Consider the following 24,946-nt stretch of genomic DNA (forward strand, 5'->3'; position numbering starts at 1 on the left):
CTCACATGTATATTCATCTAACATTTATATCTGCATTACATTTTGTTAGTCATAAAAAACACATGTCTGAGTAAAAAGTCATTAATGCTGTATACACAAACACCATAATTTATGAAGAGAGCAACGGCCTCTCTCTAATTTAATGTCTACTCCTCGAGTGTAGCTACAGTATAACTATCACGTGTTTAATCAAAGTGTAAGCAGGTTTATTGAAGCCAACTTTCATTCACTGTGAGTGCAATCATGATCATGTGGAACAGTGGATATTCAGTTTATTTTTGGGCAGCCTCAGAGAAGATAGACACCCAGATCTGGATTTTTTTTTTTTTTTTTTGCCACCATAGCTACAGCCTTGAGTTCTCGATCTGAACCATGTTGCTTGCTTTGATGAATTGTTCATGCTCAAAAGAGGGGATAATCTTTCATTGACTAAACTCAAAAGCAATAAGAGGTGTAAAAAGGCAGAACGTAAACAATATTGTGTAAATATATATTTGTATAATTTTATATATATTTGAATCCCCATGTCACCAGAAAACGTGTGTTGAAATGTGTCTCCAATTAATTTGGTGAGTACTGGGCAAAATGATTACATGTGGTGTTTAAGTGCCGCTTCCAGGTGTCCACAGTAGATCCATTGTAGTTTTGAAAGTGACTAAAAGCGGAATGTACTAAAGATGCCTTTAATTATATTAATCCCAAGTCACATTAGGGTGAATCCCCGCTGCATTAACATTTCTTTGCTGAAGTGGAGAAGCTGTTAATGTCAAAATAACACACAGACACGCACACGTCACCCAACACTTCTTGAAGGGGATTTAATTTAATTTATGAGGAGTTAGAATGCAAAGTGAGACGCTCTTTTAAACAGATTTTCTTTTTTTTTAAAGGAGCCAATCGTTCCCTGGCATTTTATTTCAAATGTTTCCTGCTCGGAGAAATGTGTTTCGGAAGTATTCACGTCAGAGTCATTTCATCACGAGGCAAGTACTGTGGAAAGAAGCGCAAAAACTTCAACAAAGTCCTTATTGTCAATGTTTTCGCACGCACAGAATATGGACTAGCCTGTGGGTGGACACCTTTATTGTGACCGAGTTTAGAGCACAAAGACCGTGCGTAATTACGCATGTGTCGGCTTTTTGACTTCAGTGTTTACGAAGTGAGTGTCATGTATATGAAAGCCGTAGCGTTATTTGTTTGCAGGGAGGTTGGCTGGCTACGGGCAGAGTTAGTCGAATACCCCCTCCTCTCCTCTCCCTCCCTCCCTCTCCCTCTCCTCAGCTGCCGCGATATTTTCCAGCTCTGGAGCCTCAACCGCAAAGCTCGATCGATTCGCATTGATTGTCCCTGACGAGCTGCTCCACTTTCTAGCCAATGTCAGCCAGTCTGCGATCGGGAAGGAGAGAAATGAAGGAAAATCTCTGCCGCCCTGGCGGTGTCATTTCCACACACTTGGGTTGGCCGCCTGCCAGCAGACAGGACAGTCGAAAAAGGCGGACTGGACTCTGGAGCTGAGGGAAAGGAAGAGCAACCGGGGATGAGACTGATTTATGTCAGCGTCATTTCTGCACAACCTCTGTGCTCCAAATAAACACACTGGTGAACTGAGGTTAACCCCGTTTATTCTCAGCTACCCCGGATCCTTCGTGATAACAGAGATCACTCTTTAAATCACACAATTAAGCCCACGTGTCTCTGCTGTTTGGGCAAAAAGCAAATAATAATTGTTATCATGTCGAATACTACTATCATAGCCAATACCGAGTATCTGAAGACAGGATAAACACAGCAAGTAATCAGTCGCGTAGATTGGTGCTGTCAGCTGTGTTTATTTATTTTTGACACAGCTCTCGCTCCACAGTTGTCCTGAAATCACACCAAACCCTCGCTTTCGTTTTGTTGTTGCTTCGGCTGAAGTGCGCGCACCGCCGAAAAGTCCAGGTCGGTTTTTCCGCGAAGCTCCAAAAATCTATGAAATGTGTTTGCATGTTCCTCTCCGCAAGCGGGGATGTAGAGGTGGGATTGCAAGGACCGAGAAAGCTCTGGGAACCCACGCGTTCAGCCTCTGAGAAAGTACGTTTTTCCGAAATAACTGACGGTGAATATTTTTTTTTCTTTTCACATTTACCATTAACAGAGAGGCACTCTGTAGGATTGTGTTCTCGGAGAAGAAGCTTTTTTGCCTCCCCCTGCCCTCTTCTTTTTTTTTGTCACCATTCTGCACGGCAGGCTGAGAGACGGACCGCTCGGACTGTGGGAGCCCTCCCCTCTGCTCGGATCTGCTTTGGTAGGTGCGAATAAAATGGGCCCGTGTTTGCAAATATGCAGATACATAGAAAAGGAGGGAGGAGGGGTTGGATGGAGGGGGGAATCACACTTTGTTGAAGTGTGCTGAAAGTTGGGATGTCATCTTTGTATAGGATCAAGTTATAGCAGGGTGAACCTGGGAGCTTCTGTGTGACTGCAGAGCATATGCTGGTACCGCAGATAGGCTACTGTGCTCAAACAGAGTCCGGGAAGAAGCCAGTTGTTTGGATCTGTTTAGTGATTAAATGATGAAGGGAAAAAAGCTGATGAGTTTAATGTGATAGGTTGAAGGAAATGTTTTACAAGCTTCTCCCAGAAGCCAATGTCAACAGGATTCATCATTTATCTTTATTTAACAAGTCGCCCTCAGCGCCGATACGGATCGCCACACCACCGGAACAAAAAGTCCGCTGGTTTATTGTGAATCAGCTGTTAATGATGCGCGCCAAACTTGACGTTTACACTTAATGAAAGAAATGCCTGGAGTCAGGTCACGCTTATATTTGACATCAGACTGTCAGTTTATGACTGAAACTTTTATTCAGCAGTCACCTCAAACCATTAACCGCAAAACGAATATCACAGTTTCTCACTGAGACCTGAAGAGACTATTGTTTCTTTTTTAAACATATACTATTCTTATATCTCCTAACCCCCCCGTTCTTCTCCGGGCATCATTAGAAAGTTCCCCGGCAGCGTTTCTCGAGCTACCTGCAGATTTTACAGTCAACCCCCCTCCTCCTCTCTTCCTCACCGCCTGCAATCCGCCACCGATGATATCGCAGCTCCAAGTCCTCCATATGCTGGCGAATAATTTGAAGTCACAGTGTGCGCGGCGTGGTTGTTTTTCTCCTCTAACTTTTGTGTGCATTGCCTAATTAGGGAAAATAGAAACGCAGCAGGTTGTGGACAATGGATGAAGCCTTGAGTCTAATTATTGTCACCAGGCTTTTCTAACTCCCCCTGCCTTTTTGTGCGTGTGCGCCCGTGTGCGCACACGCAGGAGGTAGGGGAAATAGAGTGTGTAGCTCACCGTGGACAAATAAAGAGTCCGCAGACAGCGCGTCTGAAAGGGGAGGTAAGGGAGGGAGGGAGTGCATTTGCGTCGCGCATCGCTTGAACGCATTAAGCTTTCTCTCTGGAGGTCTGGAGGTGTAGTCAGCTGCTCCGGAGTTCGTGGGGGGACCAAATGATTCATAACCATGCAGGAAATCACCCCCCCCCACCTCTGTCAAAAAGCTCACCGCGATTACCTGACACGTGCGCAAGCAGTGACGTCAGTGACGGAAACTTACCTAGGAGTTAGCCCACTTCAGATCCCGTGATTTACACACGGACGTGTGCACCTGAAAGTGTCACACAGCTTCGTTTTGTCATCTTTTTGTGATTTTTTTTTCCAGGTTAGTTGTTTTTTCACTTCAGTTTTTAAATGTGTAAATCAGGGATGATCACTGGATGACGCAAAGTGCCGTAGAGATTCACACCTGGATAATTTCACGGCGCAGCTCCAGAAATAGTGGAAAAGAGAGACGCACACTGGCCCTAAATGCTCTCTTCCTTTCCCCCATCACCCATTGATCCAACTGGTCAATGACTGAACCAGCCAACCATTCATCCATCAGTCAGCTGGCTGTCACTGTTTTGTGGGCCGGCTTTCATTTATATACACGGATCTCTTGGTATCCTCTCGCAACAGCTGGTGTGTAATCGGAGAAGAAAAACAGTTTAAAATTGTGTCTTTGAGGTGACAAGCCAGTCAGGTTTTAAGCTGTAACAAGCTGAGAGCAGCATCTGAATGTTAAATGAGCTGTTTATGTTCATACAGCAGTGCTGACAACTAGTCTTCCCTTTTTTATGGCGCTGTTAAAGTGCTACTTCATTCACAAATGATTTTCAAGCCTGAAAGTTTTTTTTTTTTGAGGTTCCAAAAGAACCTGAAAAACTCCACTTGGTTTGTGTGCACCAGATGTTTGCTGATCAGTCATACACCTGACATCATGTGGGCTTTTGAATGGCTTTTACAACGCTTTGACACAGTGTTATGGGCAGCTTTGCCTCAGGTAAGATTGGATTGTACTGACCATGTGTGGCCTAGAAGAAAAAAAAAGTTTGACATTTCCAGAAATGTACTTGTTTGCTTTCTTGTCAAGAGTTATGGGGAGACTGATATCATTCACACACACACACACACACACACACACACACACACACACACACACACACACACACACACACACACACACACACACACACACAAAGTCATTTTGCCACTTACTGATGAGAAGGAACCTATGTTATTGATCTTTATTATTTCTTGGTTAGAAAATCATCCTGGTAGATAACATCCACTTTTTTTTTTGAAAAGAACTAATATTTTAAGTCATCAGCTTAAGGTGCAAGTAGGTCACTTTTTGAACCTTTGGACTAAGTTGCCCACTGTTTCCAGTCATTATGCTAAGCTAATAATTTCCTTGCCCTAGGTTCATAATTACCCAACCATGAGGGATATTTTTAGCTATTTCTCAGCAAGAAATACAGTTGATCTGGAACATGTTTAGTTTGACTGTGAATCTAAGGTCACTGATACTGAGCTGTGAATTTAATGAAGATTGTTAATCAGGAATATCTGGATTAAGAAAAAAATCATCTTTACATGACGCCCTGTGTGACAGTGCACAACAGCTTCTCTTTGTATCACACTGTCATGTTTATTACAGTATAAAAGTATAGAGTTCAAATCAGTAGACTGGATCGGCCGATGATGACGAAGCGTGCACCTGGCTCTAATTAATGTCCAGATTTTTGCCGTCTTTTATGATTAAACAGCAACCTTTATAATCACATCAAGCGCCCCGTGTCGTACCTTTACAGGCTAGTAAATATTTTGTCAGCTGCACTAAATGATTTACCGACCACTGAAACCAAAATTTATTCTACACTCATGTATGCTTCCCCAGTTGTGCAAGAAGAGCTTAAAAAGGTGATTCAGTTTTGACTATAACAGTGAGGGTGTATCAAAACCAGCTCAAAAACACACTGATGTACAGTGAGGCTTGTCCTGTTAATCTGAAAGGGGCGACACCGGTAGTTGTCGGACCTTATTGATCATTTTTATTCACACCTTTATCCGTAATTCCTGTGCAGAATGTCGCGTGAAGATAGATTAACAACAAAAAGGAGAAAGAGAGCGACTCGAGAAGACGACAAGCCACATTTTACTCCTCTTTTTTATTCTGAAGGAGCTGGAAAGGAGGAATAAGACTCATTCTGGCGTTAATATGTTACCACCAGTTACAGTGTAGGGGTCATGCCAAGTCACAGAAACTTGTGGTGTAAAGTTTTAATTCATTCCCTCTTAAAGATAACATTTGACCTTAGTATATATCAATAAATCTGTGGTTTGATGTTCATTAGAGGAGGTTATCCCTACTAAGCTGTATAGTCAGAGATCAGCTTTACTAACTTCTGACGCACACCCGGTCATTTTGTTCTGGAAACAGGCTTGAAACGTGCCAGAAACGTGTTCGTTTAGAAAAGAAAAACAGGGGTTATTCCTACTAGCCGTCCATTATGTAAATCACAGCAACAGGCCAATAAAATCACAGGAAGTTGAGCTGTATCGTAGTTACTCAGTAGAAGATGCAGCTGTGGCTCAGCAGACAGTTCACATGAGGACATAAACCTTTTCTGTAAATGATGCGGTGAGGGGATCTGAAGAGCCATGATGCTGGAAGTGGAGGAGGATGATTAGCCAAAGACTATATGCCATGCTCAGGGTTTATGGTGATGGAAAGAGTGTGACTGATAGGGCAGTGAGATGGAAGGCAGATGTGTACACATATAGACACACACATACACACGCACACACAGCAGAGGAGAATGAGTGTGAGTCTTTAGATAGGTGCCCTTGCTGTCATTTCTTAGATAATGTGGTTGACCAAAGTAATAAATGTGCCTCGGTGGGCAACACACATCCTTTAAACATGTGAAATATAAATCTACGTACATGTGTTTGTCATTCTGGGTTGGTTTCCTTAACGTCATCGATTTTTTTTCTCTTTTTTTTGCCATTGCACGCCATCATATCCGAATCGGTTAAAAATTTGTTGAATAATTGATTCCTGTGTTGCAAATCTTAGGACAGCTATTGTCCATTATAATAATTTAACTCATATTTTACTGATTATTCTTCCATAGACATACCAAAAGTTTGCATCACCCAGAGCTAGAATTGTGGTTTTAACCATGCTTCATCGAGGGAGACGATTTAGCTCAAAGCCACGCTTGTCAAAGTGATATTTGAGCTAGAGTACAAAAACAACTTATGCTTACCTACGAATCCCTCTTATTAAATATCGTTAGCCGTTTCCTGAAAGGCGGCTCTGAAGTGTAGTGGTCTACACATTCACATAAAATGTAAAAGATCCCTGGAGGAGACACAAATCCCTTGGAGGTTGAATCGGGAAGGACGTCCAGCATAAAAAATCTGGCAAATCAAATATGTAGAGTGACACCTTGTGATAAAGGAGGAGCTGAAAGTAGCTTACTGAGACTCTAGCATCAACATACTGTATGTGGGTGTTGGGGGATAGGGGTGCTAAGTAGGGCTGCCACAAACGATTATTTTGATAGTCGACTAGTCACCGATTATTTATGCGATTAGTCGACTAATCAGATCATCATCCACTGGACGTAAAACTACAGCTTATTGCACCAGCAGCATATGCTCTTATATAACTATCATTAGCTTACAGCTTTAAGCTTTTAAGGTGCTAACTAAAAATAAAGACAAGATGATAGTTTATTCAATTTTAATGAAATTTGCAGATTGTTTCGGTGAAGTTTAATAAACTCCTTGCTATCTAAAATATAACAGGACAACGGAGTATATTCTCCAGCATCTCACACTTCTGATAATCAGCTGTCTGCTTCAGCTGTGTAAAAACTATAACTTTAATCTCAGACAAACCGATTTACTCAGGAACAAATAAAATACTAAAAAAAAAAAAAAAAAAAAAAAAAGCCAAACAACAACATTTTTAATTTATCTAAGTGACTCATATATATTTAACCTGAGTAGCGAAAGACGGCGGTGGGTTTGAAAACAATTTGCCGGGAGTCCGGTGTTCTCACCGCGCTAGTGACCTAGCCCCCGGCTAGCTATCGAGCTAGTGGGTAACAGACGTCTCCGAAAACGTCGGAGCGCTTTTGAAAATATGTGGTGTCCTGATAAACTGAGCCGATATTTGAGGTTTACACAGCTACATTCTCGGCTGAAAATATGTTAAACGTTTATTTTGTGATCCAGAAAGAATAATAAGAGTAATATTAAAACTAACTAGCTGCCGCCATTGTTGGAAACTGAGCTGGGCCGCGCTATGAATTCTGGGACACAGCTGCTTCTTCTTCTTCTTCTTCTTCGGGGTTTAACGGCAGCTGGCATCCTTGTACATGCAGTGCTGCCATCTTCTGTTTCAGTCCGTTATTACACTCTTAAATCCTGCTACTCATTCCTGCGTCTTTTGGGATCTTACAAAGCTTCAAACGACGCGTCGACTATTAAATCAGTTGTCGACGATTTTGATAGTCGACGTAATCGTGACTAGTCGACAAATCGTGGCAGCCCTAGTGCTAAGCAAAGCAAGTCAGAAGTACTCATGAAAGGAATTGTGGTATACTTATTACAACTGAGCTCCTGTTTGAAACAGCCAATGTGTTATCTGAAAGACTTCCCTTTTCTTAAAAAAACAACAAACTAATGGTATCATTGACAGGCCAGTTACTGGAGCTGGTGTTCTGGTTGGGTTGCATCACGAGTGATCAGAAGCCATTTTCATGCGTAATGATTTTCAGCTCGAGGACTCATTTATTCCAGCAATTGAAAATGAGCCAGTTCATTAATTATGTGGGATACTCAAGTCGTTTAGCATATTTACTGTATTTAGAGCACTGTTGAAATAGATCAGCCCTGATTAACCAGGAAACTCTTCAGTTTTACAATAAGCTGTTCATATTTAATTCGGGATCGTGCGTTTAAGTTCTCGCTGAAGAGTCACAACTGACCTCTATCTTCTATCTCTTCAGTGCCATTATTTCATGAAAGCCACAAACCTCCCATGCACTTCTCTGATGAGTTCACGTGCTGTTCGCACACAGCTGAGCAGAGGTAGCGGCAGTGAGGGGATGCTTCTGGGAAACTGGACCCCGGTCAGTGCTGTAGTGGGCGAAACTGAAACTATGGGGCTGAGGGGCTGCGGCGCTGGCTCTGGTTCGCTGGCGCCACATCCCCCTGAGCTGGTGAGAATGTGGGGGCTGTGCTCTTGCCTTTGAAGCTTTACCTCCCACTAATTCTGGCCTTCCAGTTTCCACACACTGCACAGACACCCCCCCCCCCCCCCCCCCCAATCCTCTTCCCCTCCCTTTCCCTTTGTTTCCCTTATAAGGACTTGCCCGGCCATTTCCTCAGCTTTTCTGTGGGAGGTGGTGTGCTTGTTTGTGAACACGGACAGGTCAGGAGAACAGCGGCGTAGTTTTTTTTCTCTTTTCATAGCAGTCACAGGAGTCTTACACTAAAAGCTTCTAGATGCATGTGTACTCATCCACTTTGTAGTCTGCTGTGAGTGACCCTCCTCATATCTCTTACCTGCCCGTTTGATAATAACACTTTTACTGCTCCACAGTTTTGGTCTTTAACAACAAAAACCCCCCCAAAAATGAAGGGATGCTCCGATGAAAAGGACGGTCATGAGAGAAGCCTGGACTTCTGGCGTATTTTTTTATCAGCAGAAACACCTGATATTGAGCTGTGTGAGAAAGTCTAATAACATAGATATTTATTTTCTCCCATATTTTGTACCAAATTGCTGTAAGTTTCAATAAATCCAGTCTTTTCTTAAATGACTAAACTGCAATTGGGTCAATACATGCTATTTGACTTTCACTGCCAGGTTGGTCTTTAAACACACCTGTACTTACATAACAAAGGTAATGATCAATTCTGGAAAGACAACAATCACAGAGAAGTATAAAATAATTTGACAGAAGTCACAACCGTGTTGCACCCAATGCAGATCAACAAGTCGACTTCACCTGAGCACCGTTCCACTGTAGGCAATGATGACGACATGATGATTCTGAGTATATTTTCATATATTTTCAAAGGTCTTCAGAGTATTTAAGGTGAGAATGAAAAAACAAGAAGGTATAATGAACCTTTGAGTTGCAATTTGTGTTGTTTACCAAAGAAATTTCTGTTCTTAGCACAAGTTAATTGGACAATAATGAGATAACAATAAGATTTGGCTCCCTACCTTGTAATTTCTTTTTGTCGCTAACCAATCAGAGAATCTCCAGGGGAGCCGGTGTTTCTTCACCAGCCCAAAACTGCGAGGTTTGATTTTTGTAGTTTGTTAAGAAAAGAATCAGAATTAAAGCTGATTTACTGAGACAAAATTTTGGTCCCTCTCGATGGGTGATTTCTTTCTTTTTTTCTGCCTCAACTAAAAATGAGTTGGCTCTTTTCATCCGAGTTTTAATCCCTGCAGGTATTCATTTATTTATATATTATTAGAAGTGTTATTTATTGTCTCATAAGCTAATTACTATGCATCAAAGCAGCAGAAGTATTGGAAGACCAACACAAATAGTTCACATTTCAATAATTAATTCAATTATTTGCACAATATTACACTATACAACATTAATAAAATAATTTTTCCTGTTAAATTTTGTGCATTTTTATCATGTTTTGCGAGGCCTGGAACAGGATGTGAGGTTTGGTAATTTTCTAATTTATTGATCTTTACCTGATCTCGTGTGAACCTGATGTCTTTAACGTAACAATAAAATTTTTTAATAAAAGCACAAATGATTAAACATAAAATTGTAACGTGAAAAGAGCAGAAGAATCTAAAAGTGTTCACGAGTAAGCCTGAACGAGAAGAGCCACTCAAATCTGTTGTTCTCCTTAAGGAGCTTTATGCTGAGTTTCATCTCATTTCTCTTCTGTGTGGCCTGCAGTGCCGCCGTTTTGGTTTCTGTTAACATCATTTCGTCCACACAAGGAAGCTGGGTTTTTTTGTCTTTTAAAGCAGAAATTCTCTGTGCACTCCCAGTGCAGTACTGAGAAACACACTTAGCTTCTAGCTGGTGAACAGTGCAACATCTAGGATTTGAAGAGATGCAAATCAGACAAAAGGAAAAGCGCGGTGATTGATCAAATGAACTGAAGTCTTACAGTGAAAAAGAAACAGTTGATATGAAATGAAGTGTAAGGTGCTGTTATGTCAATATTGTTTCCCTCCCAACATACTGGTTCTTTGTACTTTTGAGTTGATTTGTGTTTCGGAGAAGTGATCATCAATGCATAACGTACACATTTCTCTCCCTGTCTAAAGTTTCCAGATGGCTCATGGAAGAGCGTGGATGAGGGCTGAGCAGTAGTGGGGACAGAGGGCTTCGAGGCCTGCCTGTCGTCGCCTGGCTGACTGCTCCATCGAGGTGAGGTACCGCTCTCACTGGGGCACAGAACGGACCGAGGAAAGGTCCCTCCTTACTCACCCCTGCCCCCTTTCCACCCTCACCCCCAACCCAGGCACATACGTTCTGGACCATGTCTAGCGGGCTATCGGAGGGTGGCCAGACAGAGGACCTGGAGCGGAGTAGCTGCAAACAGGACTCTCCTGTTATAGAGCGCCGAAACCGCAGTGGCATCATCAGTGAGCCCCTCAGTAAGAGCCTTAAGAACTCCCGCACCCTCTCCCAGTATACAGCAGTCTCCTCTGCCACCACCAATGGACACACAGACAATAGTGAGACTAAGAGCCACCCGGCCAAGCCTCAGCCCACCCCGCAGCCCCAACCCACTGTCTCTGCACTGACAGCAGCCAAGTTGGACCGAACCCTAGAACAGGTTCTGGAAGGACAGAATGGCCTGCTGCACTTTGCCCAGGCAGCAGCACTGCTAAAGCGAGCCGGTATGGAGCACATGCTCCTGCCTGGGGGAATGGGAGTGGGAGTTGGCGGTGGAGACGCAGGCTCGGGGGCTAGCGATTTGGAGGGTACGTCTGTCACGGACGCCGTAGGTGGTCCTGTTGACTTCCCATATGGAGTAGGGGGTGGCTTCCCCTTCAACCCGGGGCTTTTCATCATGACGCCGGCTGGAGTGTTTCTGGCGGACAGCGCGCTGCACATGGCCGGCCTGGCCGAGTACCCAGTGCAGAGCGAGCTGGCCTCTGCTATCAACTCTGGTAAAAAGAAGCGAAAACGTTGTGGGATGTGCCCACCTTGCCGACGGCGGATTAATTGTGAGCAGTGCAGCAGCTGCCGGAATCGAAAAACGGGCCACCAGATCTGCAAGTTTCGCAAATGTGAGGAACTGAAGAAGAAGCCCTCTGCTGCTCTGGAGGTAAGACAGTGTTTGTTATGATGTGCCATTGCTTTAGGAGGCCCTTCTGATGCAAAAGGTCACTAAAAAGCTATTTGGATGCATTTACCATTCATTATCTGTAAAGGTAAAGAAATATGAGCCACACAGTTGTAATTATTGGCTTTAAGATTTGTAGCTGGGAAGTTAGCAGGGAAAATCCCAAAACCTTTGTAAAAGTTGCCACAAAGACTTTTAAACTTTACAAACAAATCTGAGAATCACACTGGAAGGCACAAATGAGATTCATACCTGAATGTCCTTGCCCTTTAATGTGGCTAGTACAGGGAGGCTTTTTGGTGGGGTGATGGCTCCACAAGCAGGAAAATGACAGGTGGTGAAGAGTGCGGTGGGTAAGTTCATGCCATGGGGTGTCTTTAATCTGTTCACCATAACTAACAAGCACTGTGTCCACATTTCTTTACTGGAAGACTGATTCACCGGCTAAAAAACAAGCATGTCATTTTAAAATGATGCGACTTAATGTAGTTCCCTTTACTAGAGCACTTTGGATTTGATCCCATATAAAACTGCCTTGTGTGTTCCTCTGTTTAACTGCCAGGAAATGCAAATAAAATGGTGTGTGTGGAGGCAGAGTGGAAGTAATTGTGAATATGTGTACAGTATGCATGTAAGCATACATGTGTGGGCATTTTTGCGTATGTGTACACATGTAACAAGGTCCATCTGGCTACAGAGCTGTCATCTGGAGCACCAGGTGTCAGCGTGGCACATGCACCCCCACCTAACCCCCATCTCCTCCCCCCGCCACTGTCCTTCGCCGCCACTGTCCTTCTCTCCTGTGACACTCCTGTTCATCTAAATGGCACTCTGAACTTCCTGTCTGCTTCCGCCGTCACACTCAGCGGCCTAACTAACTCTGGCTGCAGTGACAGAATGACCAATCATGAAATCCATCTGAGCAGATGTTCCATCTCAAAGGAAATAAACTTTTGCGATCAATGCCTAATAGTGTCGCTTTGCCGTTACATAATGAATTGACAGATATGTAACCCTGTGAACCAGCGGAGAGGCCGCTGGTGTAATTGACACAAACTGGATCTATGATTCCAACTGGTTTTAGCTTTACCACTTTCGCTTTCTGATGTTGATTGAAGGTGACAGCTTGACCTCATCCTAGCAGGCTAAAGGTGTTCAGTCTCCACATTCTGACTTTGACCATCCAAAGTCAAACTTGATAGCATGTTCACTGGACACTTTGAGTAATGCAGACATTTTTTAGCTTGTGTGTACACTTTAATGTGACGTTAGAAAGGGATTAGCTTAGTTTAGCTTGATTAATGTAGGTTAATATAGCTCTTTAGCCCTTTAAGATTATGTCTTGCTAAGCAACCAACATTATAATGTATAAGTAATATATAAAAATATATATATATAAAAAAGTGCATAGAATCAAATTCTATTAACATCATCTTTACATTGTACTACATTCATAAACTGTGCTTTAGTATTCTTTAAAATGTCTTTACTGACAAATAATTTAAAGTCTTGCACTACATTCATTGTTCCTATATGATGGATGTGAATTAAACTTTTGCATACAGTGCATTTATTACCACTTTGAAATAATTGCACGAGGGGGTAATGTAACTTTTGTCCAGTATCTTGATCATTTTCTGGAAACAGTCGTTACTGACTGTGTTTAGTGGACACACATCTATGGCCAAAGTCAGACATTTGGTGATTTCAGTGCATCTCCGTGAGCTGGATATGTTGACACATCGTTGCGGTTGCCTTTCACAGACATCTGAACTGATGCTATACGATTTATGTTAGCAGCAACAATACGTTGTTTTTCTTGGTTTTAATTATATGCATTAAACGCTGCAGTTTGTGGTGGCTTCTCAGGCGCTTCAATAAGTTTGTTGTGTTTCTTTATGGGGCAGACACACAGCGCTCTGTGCATGTGATTTCTTCCTAGTAAACATCACTTTTGCTAAACCCAAAAGGATTTCCAGAAAACGGCCTGCTGGACGTTTGAGGTTTTTTCCCTGTTGTTTATCTGTTTTCGTGCACTGCTACTCGTCCAGACTAGTCCAGGTAACTTCAAGCGACGTGGTGCAGGGAACATCTGTGATTGGCACGTGTTGAGCGCTGATAATATTGCTCAGTCACGCTCATTGAATGGTGGGAAGACAGAACTGTGATCAAGATTACAATTGGATTGATTGTGTGGCCCTAATTTTGTCTGTCTAAAGCAAAGGATGAACTCATGAATCTTTTTTTTCTTCATTCTTCCCCCTTAAGTCTGCACAGAGAGGTACTACTACTACTTATTTCCTATTTCAGGGCATCACAGCCAGTAATGCTGTCTCTGTCTAATGAGCTCAGTCTAACCAAGTGCTTTTTATTATAGCCATGATATAGAAATACCTAAAAAAAAAAAGGAGAGAAGAAGAAGATCAGAAGAGTTCGTCCATAACAAGGTGGAAACCTCCCCAAATCCTATCCATTGCAATGCTCGTCAGCACGTCAGACTGAAAAAGGGCTTCTACTGTATGTGTAATTTTAAAGAATAGTGACTCAGCATTGATTTGATCTTATTTATCCTTAGAGGACTAACTGATTCTGTCAGAGTGGAGGTTGTGCCTGGTTTGACTGACTTGGAGCTGGAATTTGTAGTTTGACAGCATCCTTGGCAATAGTTTTTATGCAGCGTGTAAATAAATGTAAAAAAGAAAAATAACTGGCAACATTAAAAAGTTTACAGAAATGCTAATGGAGTAAAAACCTTTTACAAACACGCCATAACTTATTACTGGCCCTTCCGTGAGCTGAAAGTGTGAAACTAACCTGGTCAGACACGACCATTGTTAGGGGAAAACAGCCAGATGTTCCCTGATGCTGAAAATCAGACTGATCTGTATGAATATTATCATTTTGCTTTTGCCTCTCGCATTGTTCAGATTCAAATTGATGAGAAGATCCATTTGTCTTTGTCGATGATTCACCGAAAATGGTGAAATGTGTCAGCTTGCTATGTAGGTGGTGCGGCTCAATGTCTCTTAGAGAAAAGGATTTAATTTTAATTTATGATTTGCAATTGATGTTGTCATGGCAGTTAGCCTAACACCAGTTGTTCACACCGCGGATGCCAAACCCGAGGGGATTGGAATAATCACGGTAGTTGACGGAAGTCGTGTTGTTTGGAAGGGCGCAGCCCGCTGATGTTCCTAGTGACCACCTCACATAAACCTGTCAAAGCTTTAAGTAGAATCGCACTGACTTCAGTAATTACTTGCAACTAATTTATTTAATAACCCTGTCAAACTGTTTCCCCTGTTTTTTCTGACCAGATATGGGGAGGCTAATCTTTTATTGCCGCTTAATTAAATGTGAAAAATAATACAGCAATACAAGAATAATGAATATTGTCAGCGTCTCCTATTACATCATCTCACGATAGCATCTGCAGAGCAGCGTAGTTGACCAGAGCACGCCGTGTGCTTTCAAAGTCAAGCATTGCCTGACCTAATCCATTAGTAGCTGGAGTAAACATGAAATGTTGTCACTTTTCACTTCACTGAATATGCCACAATAAAGTTGGCCGGTACATCAGATATTAAATAGAACAACAAGTGCTTTGTTGTTGTGCAACAGATGAAGTCTGACTTCTGTTGAACAATGCTGCAGTGCCTCCTTGGATGTGTGAATATTCCTGCAGATCCACAGATGCAGCAAGGCTACATTTGGGAAAAGGTGGGAAACGTTCATGATTAGTTGACTGGCAGTCTAACAAACTCACATTTTTTTTAGGTAATCCCTCTGATGCTGCTTTATAAACCTAGTGGTCTTATTAATTCAAAGAGGTCCGTGAGCTGTTACGCCTTTACCCTGAATGTTATTTGATATCTTTTCCCTTGGAGCAGAGCTCTGCCAGTACTACAAAAGTTTCATTTTTGTCTGTCTTTGTTCTTAAGCCTGCAGATCTTGTTTAGCAGGTGATGAGATCACAGATCAAAGCCCGAACTGCACTGTCAGAGTGTGATGTCATCAGTACATCACACTCTGAGACTGAGATTCACGAAGGGGAAATCATGTCAGAAGAAAGAGCAGAGACTCAGCGTAATTCACTAATGTCTGTACCGCCTAGATGCTGTGAAAATGTGTTTCACGCAGTATTTATTTAGTTTTTAAACACGGGCTTTAGAAGAGAACTTCCTACTTTCCATTAATGCATATTCAGGGCAACTTGGGAAGCACCTGCGCCAGAACAGAAGATCCTCCTGGCTTTCACAGTCCACAGTGAGCTGCAGTGAGCCTTAGCTGTAGCTCAGACAGCCCCTAAGTGTCACATTTCCTTCCAATCAAAGATAGTGCAGCACATCCCCGTCTGCTGTGGCTTTAATACTCGGCGCACAGTTTCTAAAGGAGCATTATGTCTTATTTAACACGTTGCGCGGTCAGTTTATCAGATGGTTTTGACTGTTTTTTCAGCTCGTCTATGTGTGCGCGCAGCTGCAGCTAGAAAAGACTGGCAGAAATATCCTGGCTTCGCTTCCCTGAATTTGCATTGAAAGGTTTTACTTCTCGTGTTTGTACCGAGCCTATGAGCGTATACACGTCGGTACACAAGTGCAGTCCAGCAGCAGTGTGCTTATTTTAAGGGTGTTGACGGTTTCCATTGAAAGCTCATGGCAGCTCAAAGAGGAGCGTAAAATTGGCAAGTGAGGGGGAGTCAGTATGCTGAGGCCTTTGCCACCTCATAGCTCACTGGCTGAAGGTGTCTGGATTTATTCTGGGAATGTTACATTTGATAGAAATAAGTGGGAAGGCAGTTCCTTTCTGTGCTATGTCTGAATACCCTCAAGTGATGTAAGTCTCAGCGATGCTGTTTGGCATAAAAAAAGTAAAAGGAAAGCCGGGGTTAGGAAGTGTACTTTGTTTTTACTTGAATGTCATTGTGTGCTTGGGATGTACTGTACTGGAGTGTCGGGACTACTTAAAAGATAAGACCAGCTGTTTTTTATGTTGTTGTTTTTGTCTACTCATAGAAGAGCCTGTTCTGTTATGAAATTCAGTGGTTGTGTGCTTCAGATGCAGCTAACACCTAAACATACAAGTGTTTTCCATTGGGAGCCACTTTGCCAGTATCAGACGCTGATATGGGAGTAGCATATTCCCTCATGGTCTTTCCCGGCTCCCAGACACTGTACATCAGGCAGTCAGGACAGCAGCGACTCACACAAAGTGACAGGCATGCAGACTGACACAGAGACACATGGGTGTGTGGGCAAGTTGCTGGGCGGGCAGAGGGACAAGTCAGAGTGGACAGTCAAGGGAGAGTTAGGTACAACGAGAGAGACGAGGTTTTCAGGCAGCCAAGGTGTCGTACTCACTGCTGCTATAAGCGAAAAGGACCCATGAGGCCCCGGGGGGCAAAAAAAAAATCTTGAATTTCACAGAATATCCCAGTTACTGCAACTTTAAGCCACATTTATTTTCCCTGAACTGCAGCATTCTCTTTCACTTTAACTTCACAATACAACTACCTGACTGACTAAAGGGCAATAACCCAACCAATAGGCTGGCTTCTTTCATACTTAAAAAAAATGGTCTGATTGCCTTGTAGGCTGTATTTAACATTTTATTAAGTCAATCTATAATATTGCTTCTGCTGTAGCATTTCCCACTGAGTATTCTTTTAATATAAGATATAAAAGGTAGATTTAATCAATGCGGCGTAGTATTGTGTGCATCCATTGCTATAATCAGTCTAAAAAAAACAATAGAGATGTCTGGTCGGGCTACAGAGGACGGACGTCTAAATTGATGGTTTTGCAGTCAGATCTCTATAAATATTGTTGAAATTGTGCACATCGCATACAGAAAAAAATCTGACACTTTATAACTTGATGTTTGTCTAATATTTGGTCTAACTCGCGATGAATGATCAGTACTTCTGTGGTTGTAGTCGACTGTAAATGTAAATTAGCCATGGCTGATATCTCCGAAGGGCCCGTAGTAATAGAGGTAATGTTGCCTTGCTTACATCAATGTCCAGCTCAGAAATTTAAATACAGTAGTGTTAAATATTTTTAAAGTAAATGCTGGCTGGTTAAAACAATTTTAAGACATATATGTTATACACAACAACACAACAAAATCTTCAGGTGTCGAACAGATGAATATTATTGTTTAGAAACACTGTTGAAAGAGCTACAATACGTAGAGGCCTCTAAAAATCTTTCAGTTTAAACGCAGCTTTAAGATAGATGTCCATGTGTCTTTTGATCTGGGATTAATGGCCGTGGGTCTGATGGGTTAAAGTTAAGATGAACGTTGAAGTCAAACGTTAGATGATGAGTAGAAAAGTAATCTGCACCTATTTTGCAACAAAAGGCAATTTAACCACGGTACTTTGGACCGGGTAACATTTACATATCATTTTCAACAAACCACAGGTGTGAACTGCATCAAAGGATTCACGCACAAGATTAAGATATAAATCGTGGTATCTGCAAATCTCTCCTGCGCCACCTCATGAGCTGCTCGGCTTACTACGAGACATGATTGTTTTGGAGCAGGGGTGCCCAATCCCGGTCCTCGAGAGCTACCGTCCTGCAGCTTTTAGATGCATCCCTACTCCAACACAGCTGAATCAAATGGTTTGATTACCTCTTCAGCATGCCATCGTGTTTGGCAAAGGCCTGATAACAAGCCATTCATTTGATTCAGCTGTGTTGGAGTAGGGATGCATCTAAAAGCTGCAGGATAGTTTGCGGGAGTCCCCTGGGCTTTTTTACATACTTGCAGGATCCAACCATGAGAGTGGTGCACATTTTCATATGTAGCACAAACCTGAGAAAATATTTGATAAATTAGTCTGCCCCAGACATGGAGGCAGGATGGATGAGGATCTAATAATAAATATGACACTGTGTAGTCACAGAGCACACAGCTGTTAGCTACAGTTAAACTGCAATCCTCAGTAAAGGTTTGATGTGTTTACTGAACTCTAGTAAAGTGTCTTTGAAGGCATCGCTAATAAAACAAAATTAACTATTAAAATGACAGAATAACAGTTTAACTGAAGTTAGCAACTCCATATTCCATGTCTGAAGAAGACTTTGGTCACATTATACAATTAATAAGTAACTGAGATGATAATCAGCAGACAAATCAATGAAGACAACAACTGATTATGTCAGTGCATGTGTATGGTTTAATAATAAATAATAAATTCAAGGCCTTTGGGTTGATAGATCAGATTGTGTTTGTGTAATTACTCCGGTCCTGGCTGCGAGATGTGTTTAGTGGTCAAGTAAGAGGAATCGTATCAAATGTATTTACAATCAATCACAATCGACTCTTGGAAGAGAGCGCTTGCTTAGGAAAATGCATCATCGCCTCAGCCAGACAAACAGTGACTCTTTATGCCAGCTGGAGGTCATTCGCGGTTTTTGACTCAGTTGTTTTAAAGGTTCTTTTCTTTTCTGGTCATTGTGAGCTACAGACGCTGCAACATCCCACATGTGCAATTGTGTGCAGAGATGCTTTGTGTTTCGTTCCTTTTTTTTTTTTGTGGGTGTCTGTGAAAAAGTAGTGAAAACTGTTGATGATAAAGCAATGAGAACAATAGCCAGAACATTCACCGGTGCCCTGGGGCCAAAACATGATTTCATGATAGGTTAAACTGGTTTCCGGGGATCAGTAACAGATAACAATAAGCAGCGTAACCTGAGCTCTCTTAAAAAAAACATTAATTTCATTTGACTTTTGTGGTATAGTCCACACCGGTAAGACAAATGTGCATGCATTGTTCGAAAAAACACATCCATAGATTTTTAGTGATTGGCCACTTCACACCCACAGATCCCATCTGTTTGAACCTTTGCAATCAGTGTTGGTGAAAAAGGGGGTTTCTATTCCTGAAACGCTGCCATTTTTCCATTGATTGCACATGTTTAATAATGAGGAAAAACGGCGTTTACAGTTCGGTCGAGGGATGTGTTGTTTTTCCCTCCGCACACATTACGTCATGGTCAGTCTAGCCCCTACCAGATTTTTGACATCTGCGACAGTGCCAGATGTTGCTGTGTCCTCTGTCTGTCTTCTTAACAGCTGAGTACCACCACAGAAAGGTCATCACAGAGATGGATGAGAGGCTAGCACACTTTAACACACGGATCATCAAATCATCTTAGATGTACATTGGCTGTTAACCTCTGGGTTTGTGGATTGTATTAATATTCATTTGAGCCAAAAAGGATTTGCTGACAGGATCAACTGAAAGCTGTAGGGAAAATTTAGGCTATACCCAATTCAAACCTGCATCCGTAAACATGAGAAGTTGAGACGTTGAGAGGCAGAGCTACGAGCAGCGCCGTAATATTCTGTCAGATTATTCCTGTTTGAGTCAACATCACAAATAAAGCACAGTGTGGGTTATATTTGGCTGGGACCACCAGAATAATTACCTTGTTTGAATTCTTTTTACCCAAGCAAAAGTGTTTTATTTTTGTCAGCGGGAGTTAACTTTCAAAATGAAAGTACACGAAACCTGTGGAGCACGAACCCTGCTGTCATTCAGTTTCATGTCCAGATATGAACAATAGCAGTCAAAAGAACACTGTACTGCTGATTCAAGGGTAGAGGAATGGTTTAAGTGGGCCTGAAAAGTAATTAGAGCTGGCATTGTGTCTGGTTTCAAACAAGCTTCTTGAACTAATGGGCCATTTGCTGCCGAGCTGCCTTTGTTGAAAAACTTGTAATTTCACTGCAGCTGTGAAAAAGAGCTGCACAACAGTTTACCGGAAAAAAAAATCAAGTCTGATTATGTTCAGGTTACAAATAATTTTTAAATTTGAATTTCATTAGAATCGAAAAAAATTGTTCTGAGGGGAACTATAAATATGAGGCCGGTACACACCCTTAGTGCATCTTTTGTTTACTTTTCCGTGTCATCACGAGCACGTGTGTTTTTGTGTTTGCACTCGCAGTATGCATGATTCCTTATGAAACCTTCTGCTGTTGAGTACTGATGGAGAAGTGGAAATGAATCCAGCGTTTATGAGAATTTTAGTTCAACGGTCTCGCTGTTTGGTGCGATTTCGGGGGTGTATTGTGAGTGTCGGTTAACGTGCCGCTGTGTGTGGAGGTGTGTGACTGTACTTGAATACATATTGGTTCGGTGCGAGAGTGTGTGTGGGTGCATAAATGTTTCCCGAGCTCCTCCTGCCTCGCTCCAGGCAGAGCCGGCCTAAAGGAAGAATCCGTGCTGCAGAATTGAGTTGCACTTTACAGGACGCCAGCCGTGCTGCGGCTCCAGGGACCCGAGCTGCTCTCTATCTCCCGACTGGCAGGCTGCTGCTGAGCCCTGCAGCTGCATGCATGTGTGCCACTCCTGCTCAGTTCAATCAGGCACACAGATAACCACAGCGAGCGAGAGAGAGAGTGAAGGGGTGGGGGAGACGGGAAACGGCATCATCATTGATGATGGTGTGGGAGAGCAACGCGTGTGGTGGCTAAATAATAAATGTGGCATATTGGGTTTTGTGTGAAGCCAGGACTGAAGCCTGTTCCTGTGGTGCTGCCGAGGATAAAGATGTGAAGATTTCAGACCTAGTCATCCAGGGGTGGGGGATGGAAGTGGTGGACGACTGATTAGCTGCTAAACTTAATTTACATTAATCATTCCAGTCGATTGTCAATTGGAAATACTTCACCTTCATCTCAAGTTTTTTGTTTTTTGTCCTCGTCTTTTGTATGACTGGTGTGAGATTGCTAATTGAATCTCAACAAGTTGTCACACTATGGCCTCTGGTAGCAAACAATTTTACTTCATGCATTAAGCAATCACTGTTTCATTAACTAATCACTGGTTGGTGCCCAAAAATGAGGCAGAGGAACTCTCTGTTAACTGGAGGGAAACATTAGACACGCCTCGATTTTCAAGTTTCGAAAAATGTTTAGCAGTTAAGTGGTGGACTTGACATTATCTTTGCAATGCCAAATAGAATGTGTTGCTTTTCATTAACAACTACACCCGAATCTTCTCTCTGCTCTTCCCCTATCTGCTCCTCTCCTCTCCCATCCCCTTCCCCCCTTTTTCCTCCCTCTTTGTCTTCTGTTTCTCCAAGAAGGTGATGCTTCCTACAGGAGCGGCGTTCCGGTGGTTCCAGTAGGACTCCTCCTCCTCCTCCGCTCCCTACCCAAAGCTCTGCCATGAAGTGCAATGCCAACTCCTGGATTGTCTCCGGAACAGACACTGGCTAATAAACAAGCTAGCAACAAATAAAATTATAGAAAAAACCCCAACAAAAAACAAAAAAACTAAACTAATAAAAGCAGAAAAAAAGAGGAAAAAAATCAGCCGGATAATGGATGCACCTACTTATTCCTTGAACCAAAAATGAAAACGTAAAGAAAAGCATCTATGGCAACTTTCATTCCCTTTTCTATGTTTCCATTTTGGTACCTTTTGTCCTTATCCCAGCAGGTTTTTTCTGTCGCTTAAACATGGAACTGCTCATTGCCAGAAACAGAAATGACGGACTGAGTGTGGACAATCAACTAATTTCTGTGTTTGGTGTTAATGTTGTTCATGTGTGGAAAGATAAAGTACTTGTGTAGAGAATGTAAATTTACAGCTATATTTTAAAAACTAGTGGCTAATGGTAAACATTATTGTAATTCTTCACCATTATGTTACTCAAAGCCCTCGTCTTCTTTATGATTTCATTTTACTTTCCAGAAAGATTTAAGTGGTTGTCCTTTGACAGTCAAGAAAATGTTTCAAATTGTGGTGCTGTCCATTTTGGATTGTAATGAAACTTTTAAAAAAAAAGAAAGAAAAAAAAGTCATGTTAATGGGCAGATCACCTGAGATTCTTCGCTGGCTTGAAGATGTTGTTCGCCAGAGCCGTCACTACTGTAATCTCCTCAATCAGCCCTCCTCTGCATTTCCAAACTGTTCCTTTAGTGAAACTGGCAGCCTTGTTACTGTGGCCCTACTGAGCATGTGCCAATACTGCTCAGGGCAAAAGCACTAAGAGACAGCACTTGCTCTGAGTCTACCCTACTGAAAGCACTGGGACAAGCATTTTTTTTAAAAATTTATTTGTTTATTTGTCATATTTTTATGATTTAGTTATGTTGCTGGGTAGCTACAGCTTTTAAAAATAACCAATCTTTGTATTTGTTTAGAAAATTGGACTGGTTTTGTGAATAAAAAGGAATGCATGTATTCGTGTCAAAATTTACAAATCTGATGTTTGTCTACTTGTCTATTTGCATGTTTTTTTTAACAGCTGATTTTAAAAAAATGGTTGGACTGACAAAATAAATATTAAGGATACATTTTCCACAAATTAGAAGGAAAAAAAAGTTTCCTTTTCTTTTACAATTGGACGCTGCAGCATAATTTTGACTCAAACACAGCTCATTAAAGTAAATCAGGTGGTGGTATGAATCGCTAAGATGTTCTTGGGTTGACTGAGATCTCTTTTTTACTGCCTATGTAATACACTATATGGACAAAAGTACTGGGAAATCTACACATGAACCCTACAAGAGCAGCTAGGCCATAAAGGCGCGTGTCATGAAGCTCCTGGCACACAGTGTTTGTGCTGATGTTAAACCCAGAAGAGATTTGGAGCTCTGAAGTTATTGAACCAGCAGATCATTGGTGACTTTTACCTACTTTACTTCTTACACTTTATACTTTTATATCAATATTTTTGCCCATATAGTGTATCTGCCTACAGTGGAACAATGGACCCTTGCTATGCTAAAATGTAACCAAAATGATTTAAATAATGTTTGAATAAGATCTTTTTGTTTGCAGTTTTTCTTCAAATTGCATGAAACCTCTTGAAGCTCCACGTAAATGTTTTTTTTTTAATTCTTCGAGGATTTTTCTTTCTCAACAAGATGTTTGTGACATTTGCCCAACTTCTTGATATTTATAGTCCGAAAACACATGCAGAAGTTTTGAAAATTGATGATATTTGTGGATGAATGATTGCAAGCTCCGTGTCCAGAGCTATTTAGGCTGTGGTGCTTAACGCTGATAGTATCATGTGTACACAGAGTTTAAAAGTTTGGATCACAGCACTTCCATGTTAGTCCTTTATTTATTTATCCAGGTAAAAATCTCATTGAGATTAAAAATCTCATTTCCAAGAGAGACCATGTAGTTCACAATGTACTCTGCATACATCCAGTATGTGAATTTAAACACACTAGTGTCATCTTAAATTTAATGCAGCAAGTTGTGCACTTTCTGAGAATTGTTCCGCTAGCATTTTCCTGTAATACATAAGTCACTGTCTATTTGTTTGCCTGCCAACTCCTCTATACACAGTTGGAGTTGAGCAACTTGGCACACAGGTACTTCTTAGGCCCGTGAAGGTTCTTATCTATATCAGATATTATGATGTCATCACATTGCCTAGTAACCACCTACCAATAGGCAAAATTGACCCATTTGTAGCATTTATGCACCTGTAACACCATACAAAACCATCATATGATTTTAATTTCTCTAAAGTAACATCTATCAACAAAACCTTTATTATGAAGGGTATATCATGATCACATGTTGCCTTGCAACAACCTGTCGCATGGACATTTTTATTGAAAATTTACAAGTTGTCAAATATGCGTGTGTGTTTTGAATTTCGATTAGAGGGTGTAGTGCTTTGATCAGGTAAGGCTAAAAGCGGTATCCAGAGACTGTCTGTCTCCAGTGCACAGCTATCTACTAATTAATGTTAAATAACAATCCAATAAAATCCAAGCAGACTCTCCAAAACTGGAGCACAGATTTCTTGGATGGGCTGTACCTCACAGCGAGCCATATTATTTGGCAGATAATTCCTTTAAAACTCCTTTAAAAGTCACCAACACCACAAACTCGTCTGAGAGGTCTGGTTCTGTGACTCAAATTAGTGAAGTAGAAGCCCAGTGGAAAGCTTCCTGTGTCAACACCCGTCCCTCAGCCAACGTGGTCTAACTTTTAGGATAAAATAAGATGTAAACAGCTTACAGAGAATTTGTTTTATATCAGGCTGTGAAGATGGTGAACACATAAATCTACGGGGATTGACTTGCTTTTTGAGTAAGCCTCAAGTGGCCACTCCAGGAACTGCAAGATTATGAAGCTTCCACGTTGGCTTTCGTTTCCAGCCCCAGAGGCTGGCTCTTGGTGTGAACACACTTATGCACTAAAGATAGCGAGAATAACGATGG

General features: G+C 41.8%; 1 protein-coding gene across 5 annotated transcripts; it reads left to right on the forward strand.

Moving 5' to 3' along the window:
• The first annotated feature begins 1,968 nt into the window (after positions 1–1,968).
• On the forward strand, positions 1,969–23,179 carry cxxc5a (CXXC finger protein 5a). Of its 5 annotated transcripts, none has more exons than XM_085420511.1 (4): positions 1,969–2,291; positions 10,704–10,806; positions 10,901–11,713; positions 21,835–23,179. In XM_085420511.1, the coding sequence occupies exons 3-4, from the start codon at positions 10,919–10,921 to the stop codon at positions 21,877–21,879; spliced, it is 840 nt and encodes a 279-aa protein (XP_085276637.1). In that variant the 5' UTR covers positions 1,969–2,291; positions 10,704–10,806; positions 10,901–10,918; the 3' UTR covers positions 21,880–23,179. The 5 variants fall into 5 exon arrangements, with proteins under 5 accessions (XP_085276637.1, XP_085276636.1, XP_085276635.1 ...); XM_085420510.1 differs by having other exon boundaries at positions 1,970–2,287; XM_085420509.1 differs by having other exon boundaries at positions 1,971–2,291; positions 10,704–11,713.
• The last annotated feature ends 1,767 nt before the right edge of the window (positions 23,180–24,946 follow it).

This window comes from Rhamphochromis longiceps, linkage group LG10 (genome assembly GCF_057381845.1).
Source record: "Rhamphochromis longiceps isolate RC_006_pf linkage group LG10, R_longiceps_female_GT1.1, whole genome shotgun sequence".
Taxonomy (NCBI): domain Eukaryota; kingdom Metazoa; phylum Chordata; class Actinopteri; order Cichliformes; family Cichlidae; genus Rhamphochromis; species Rhamphochromis longiceps.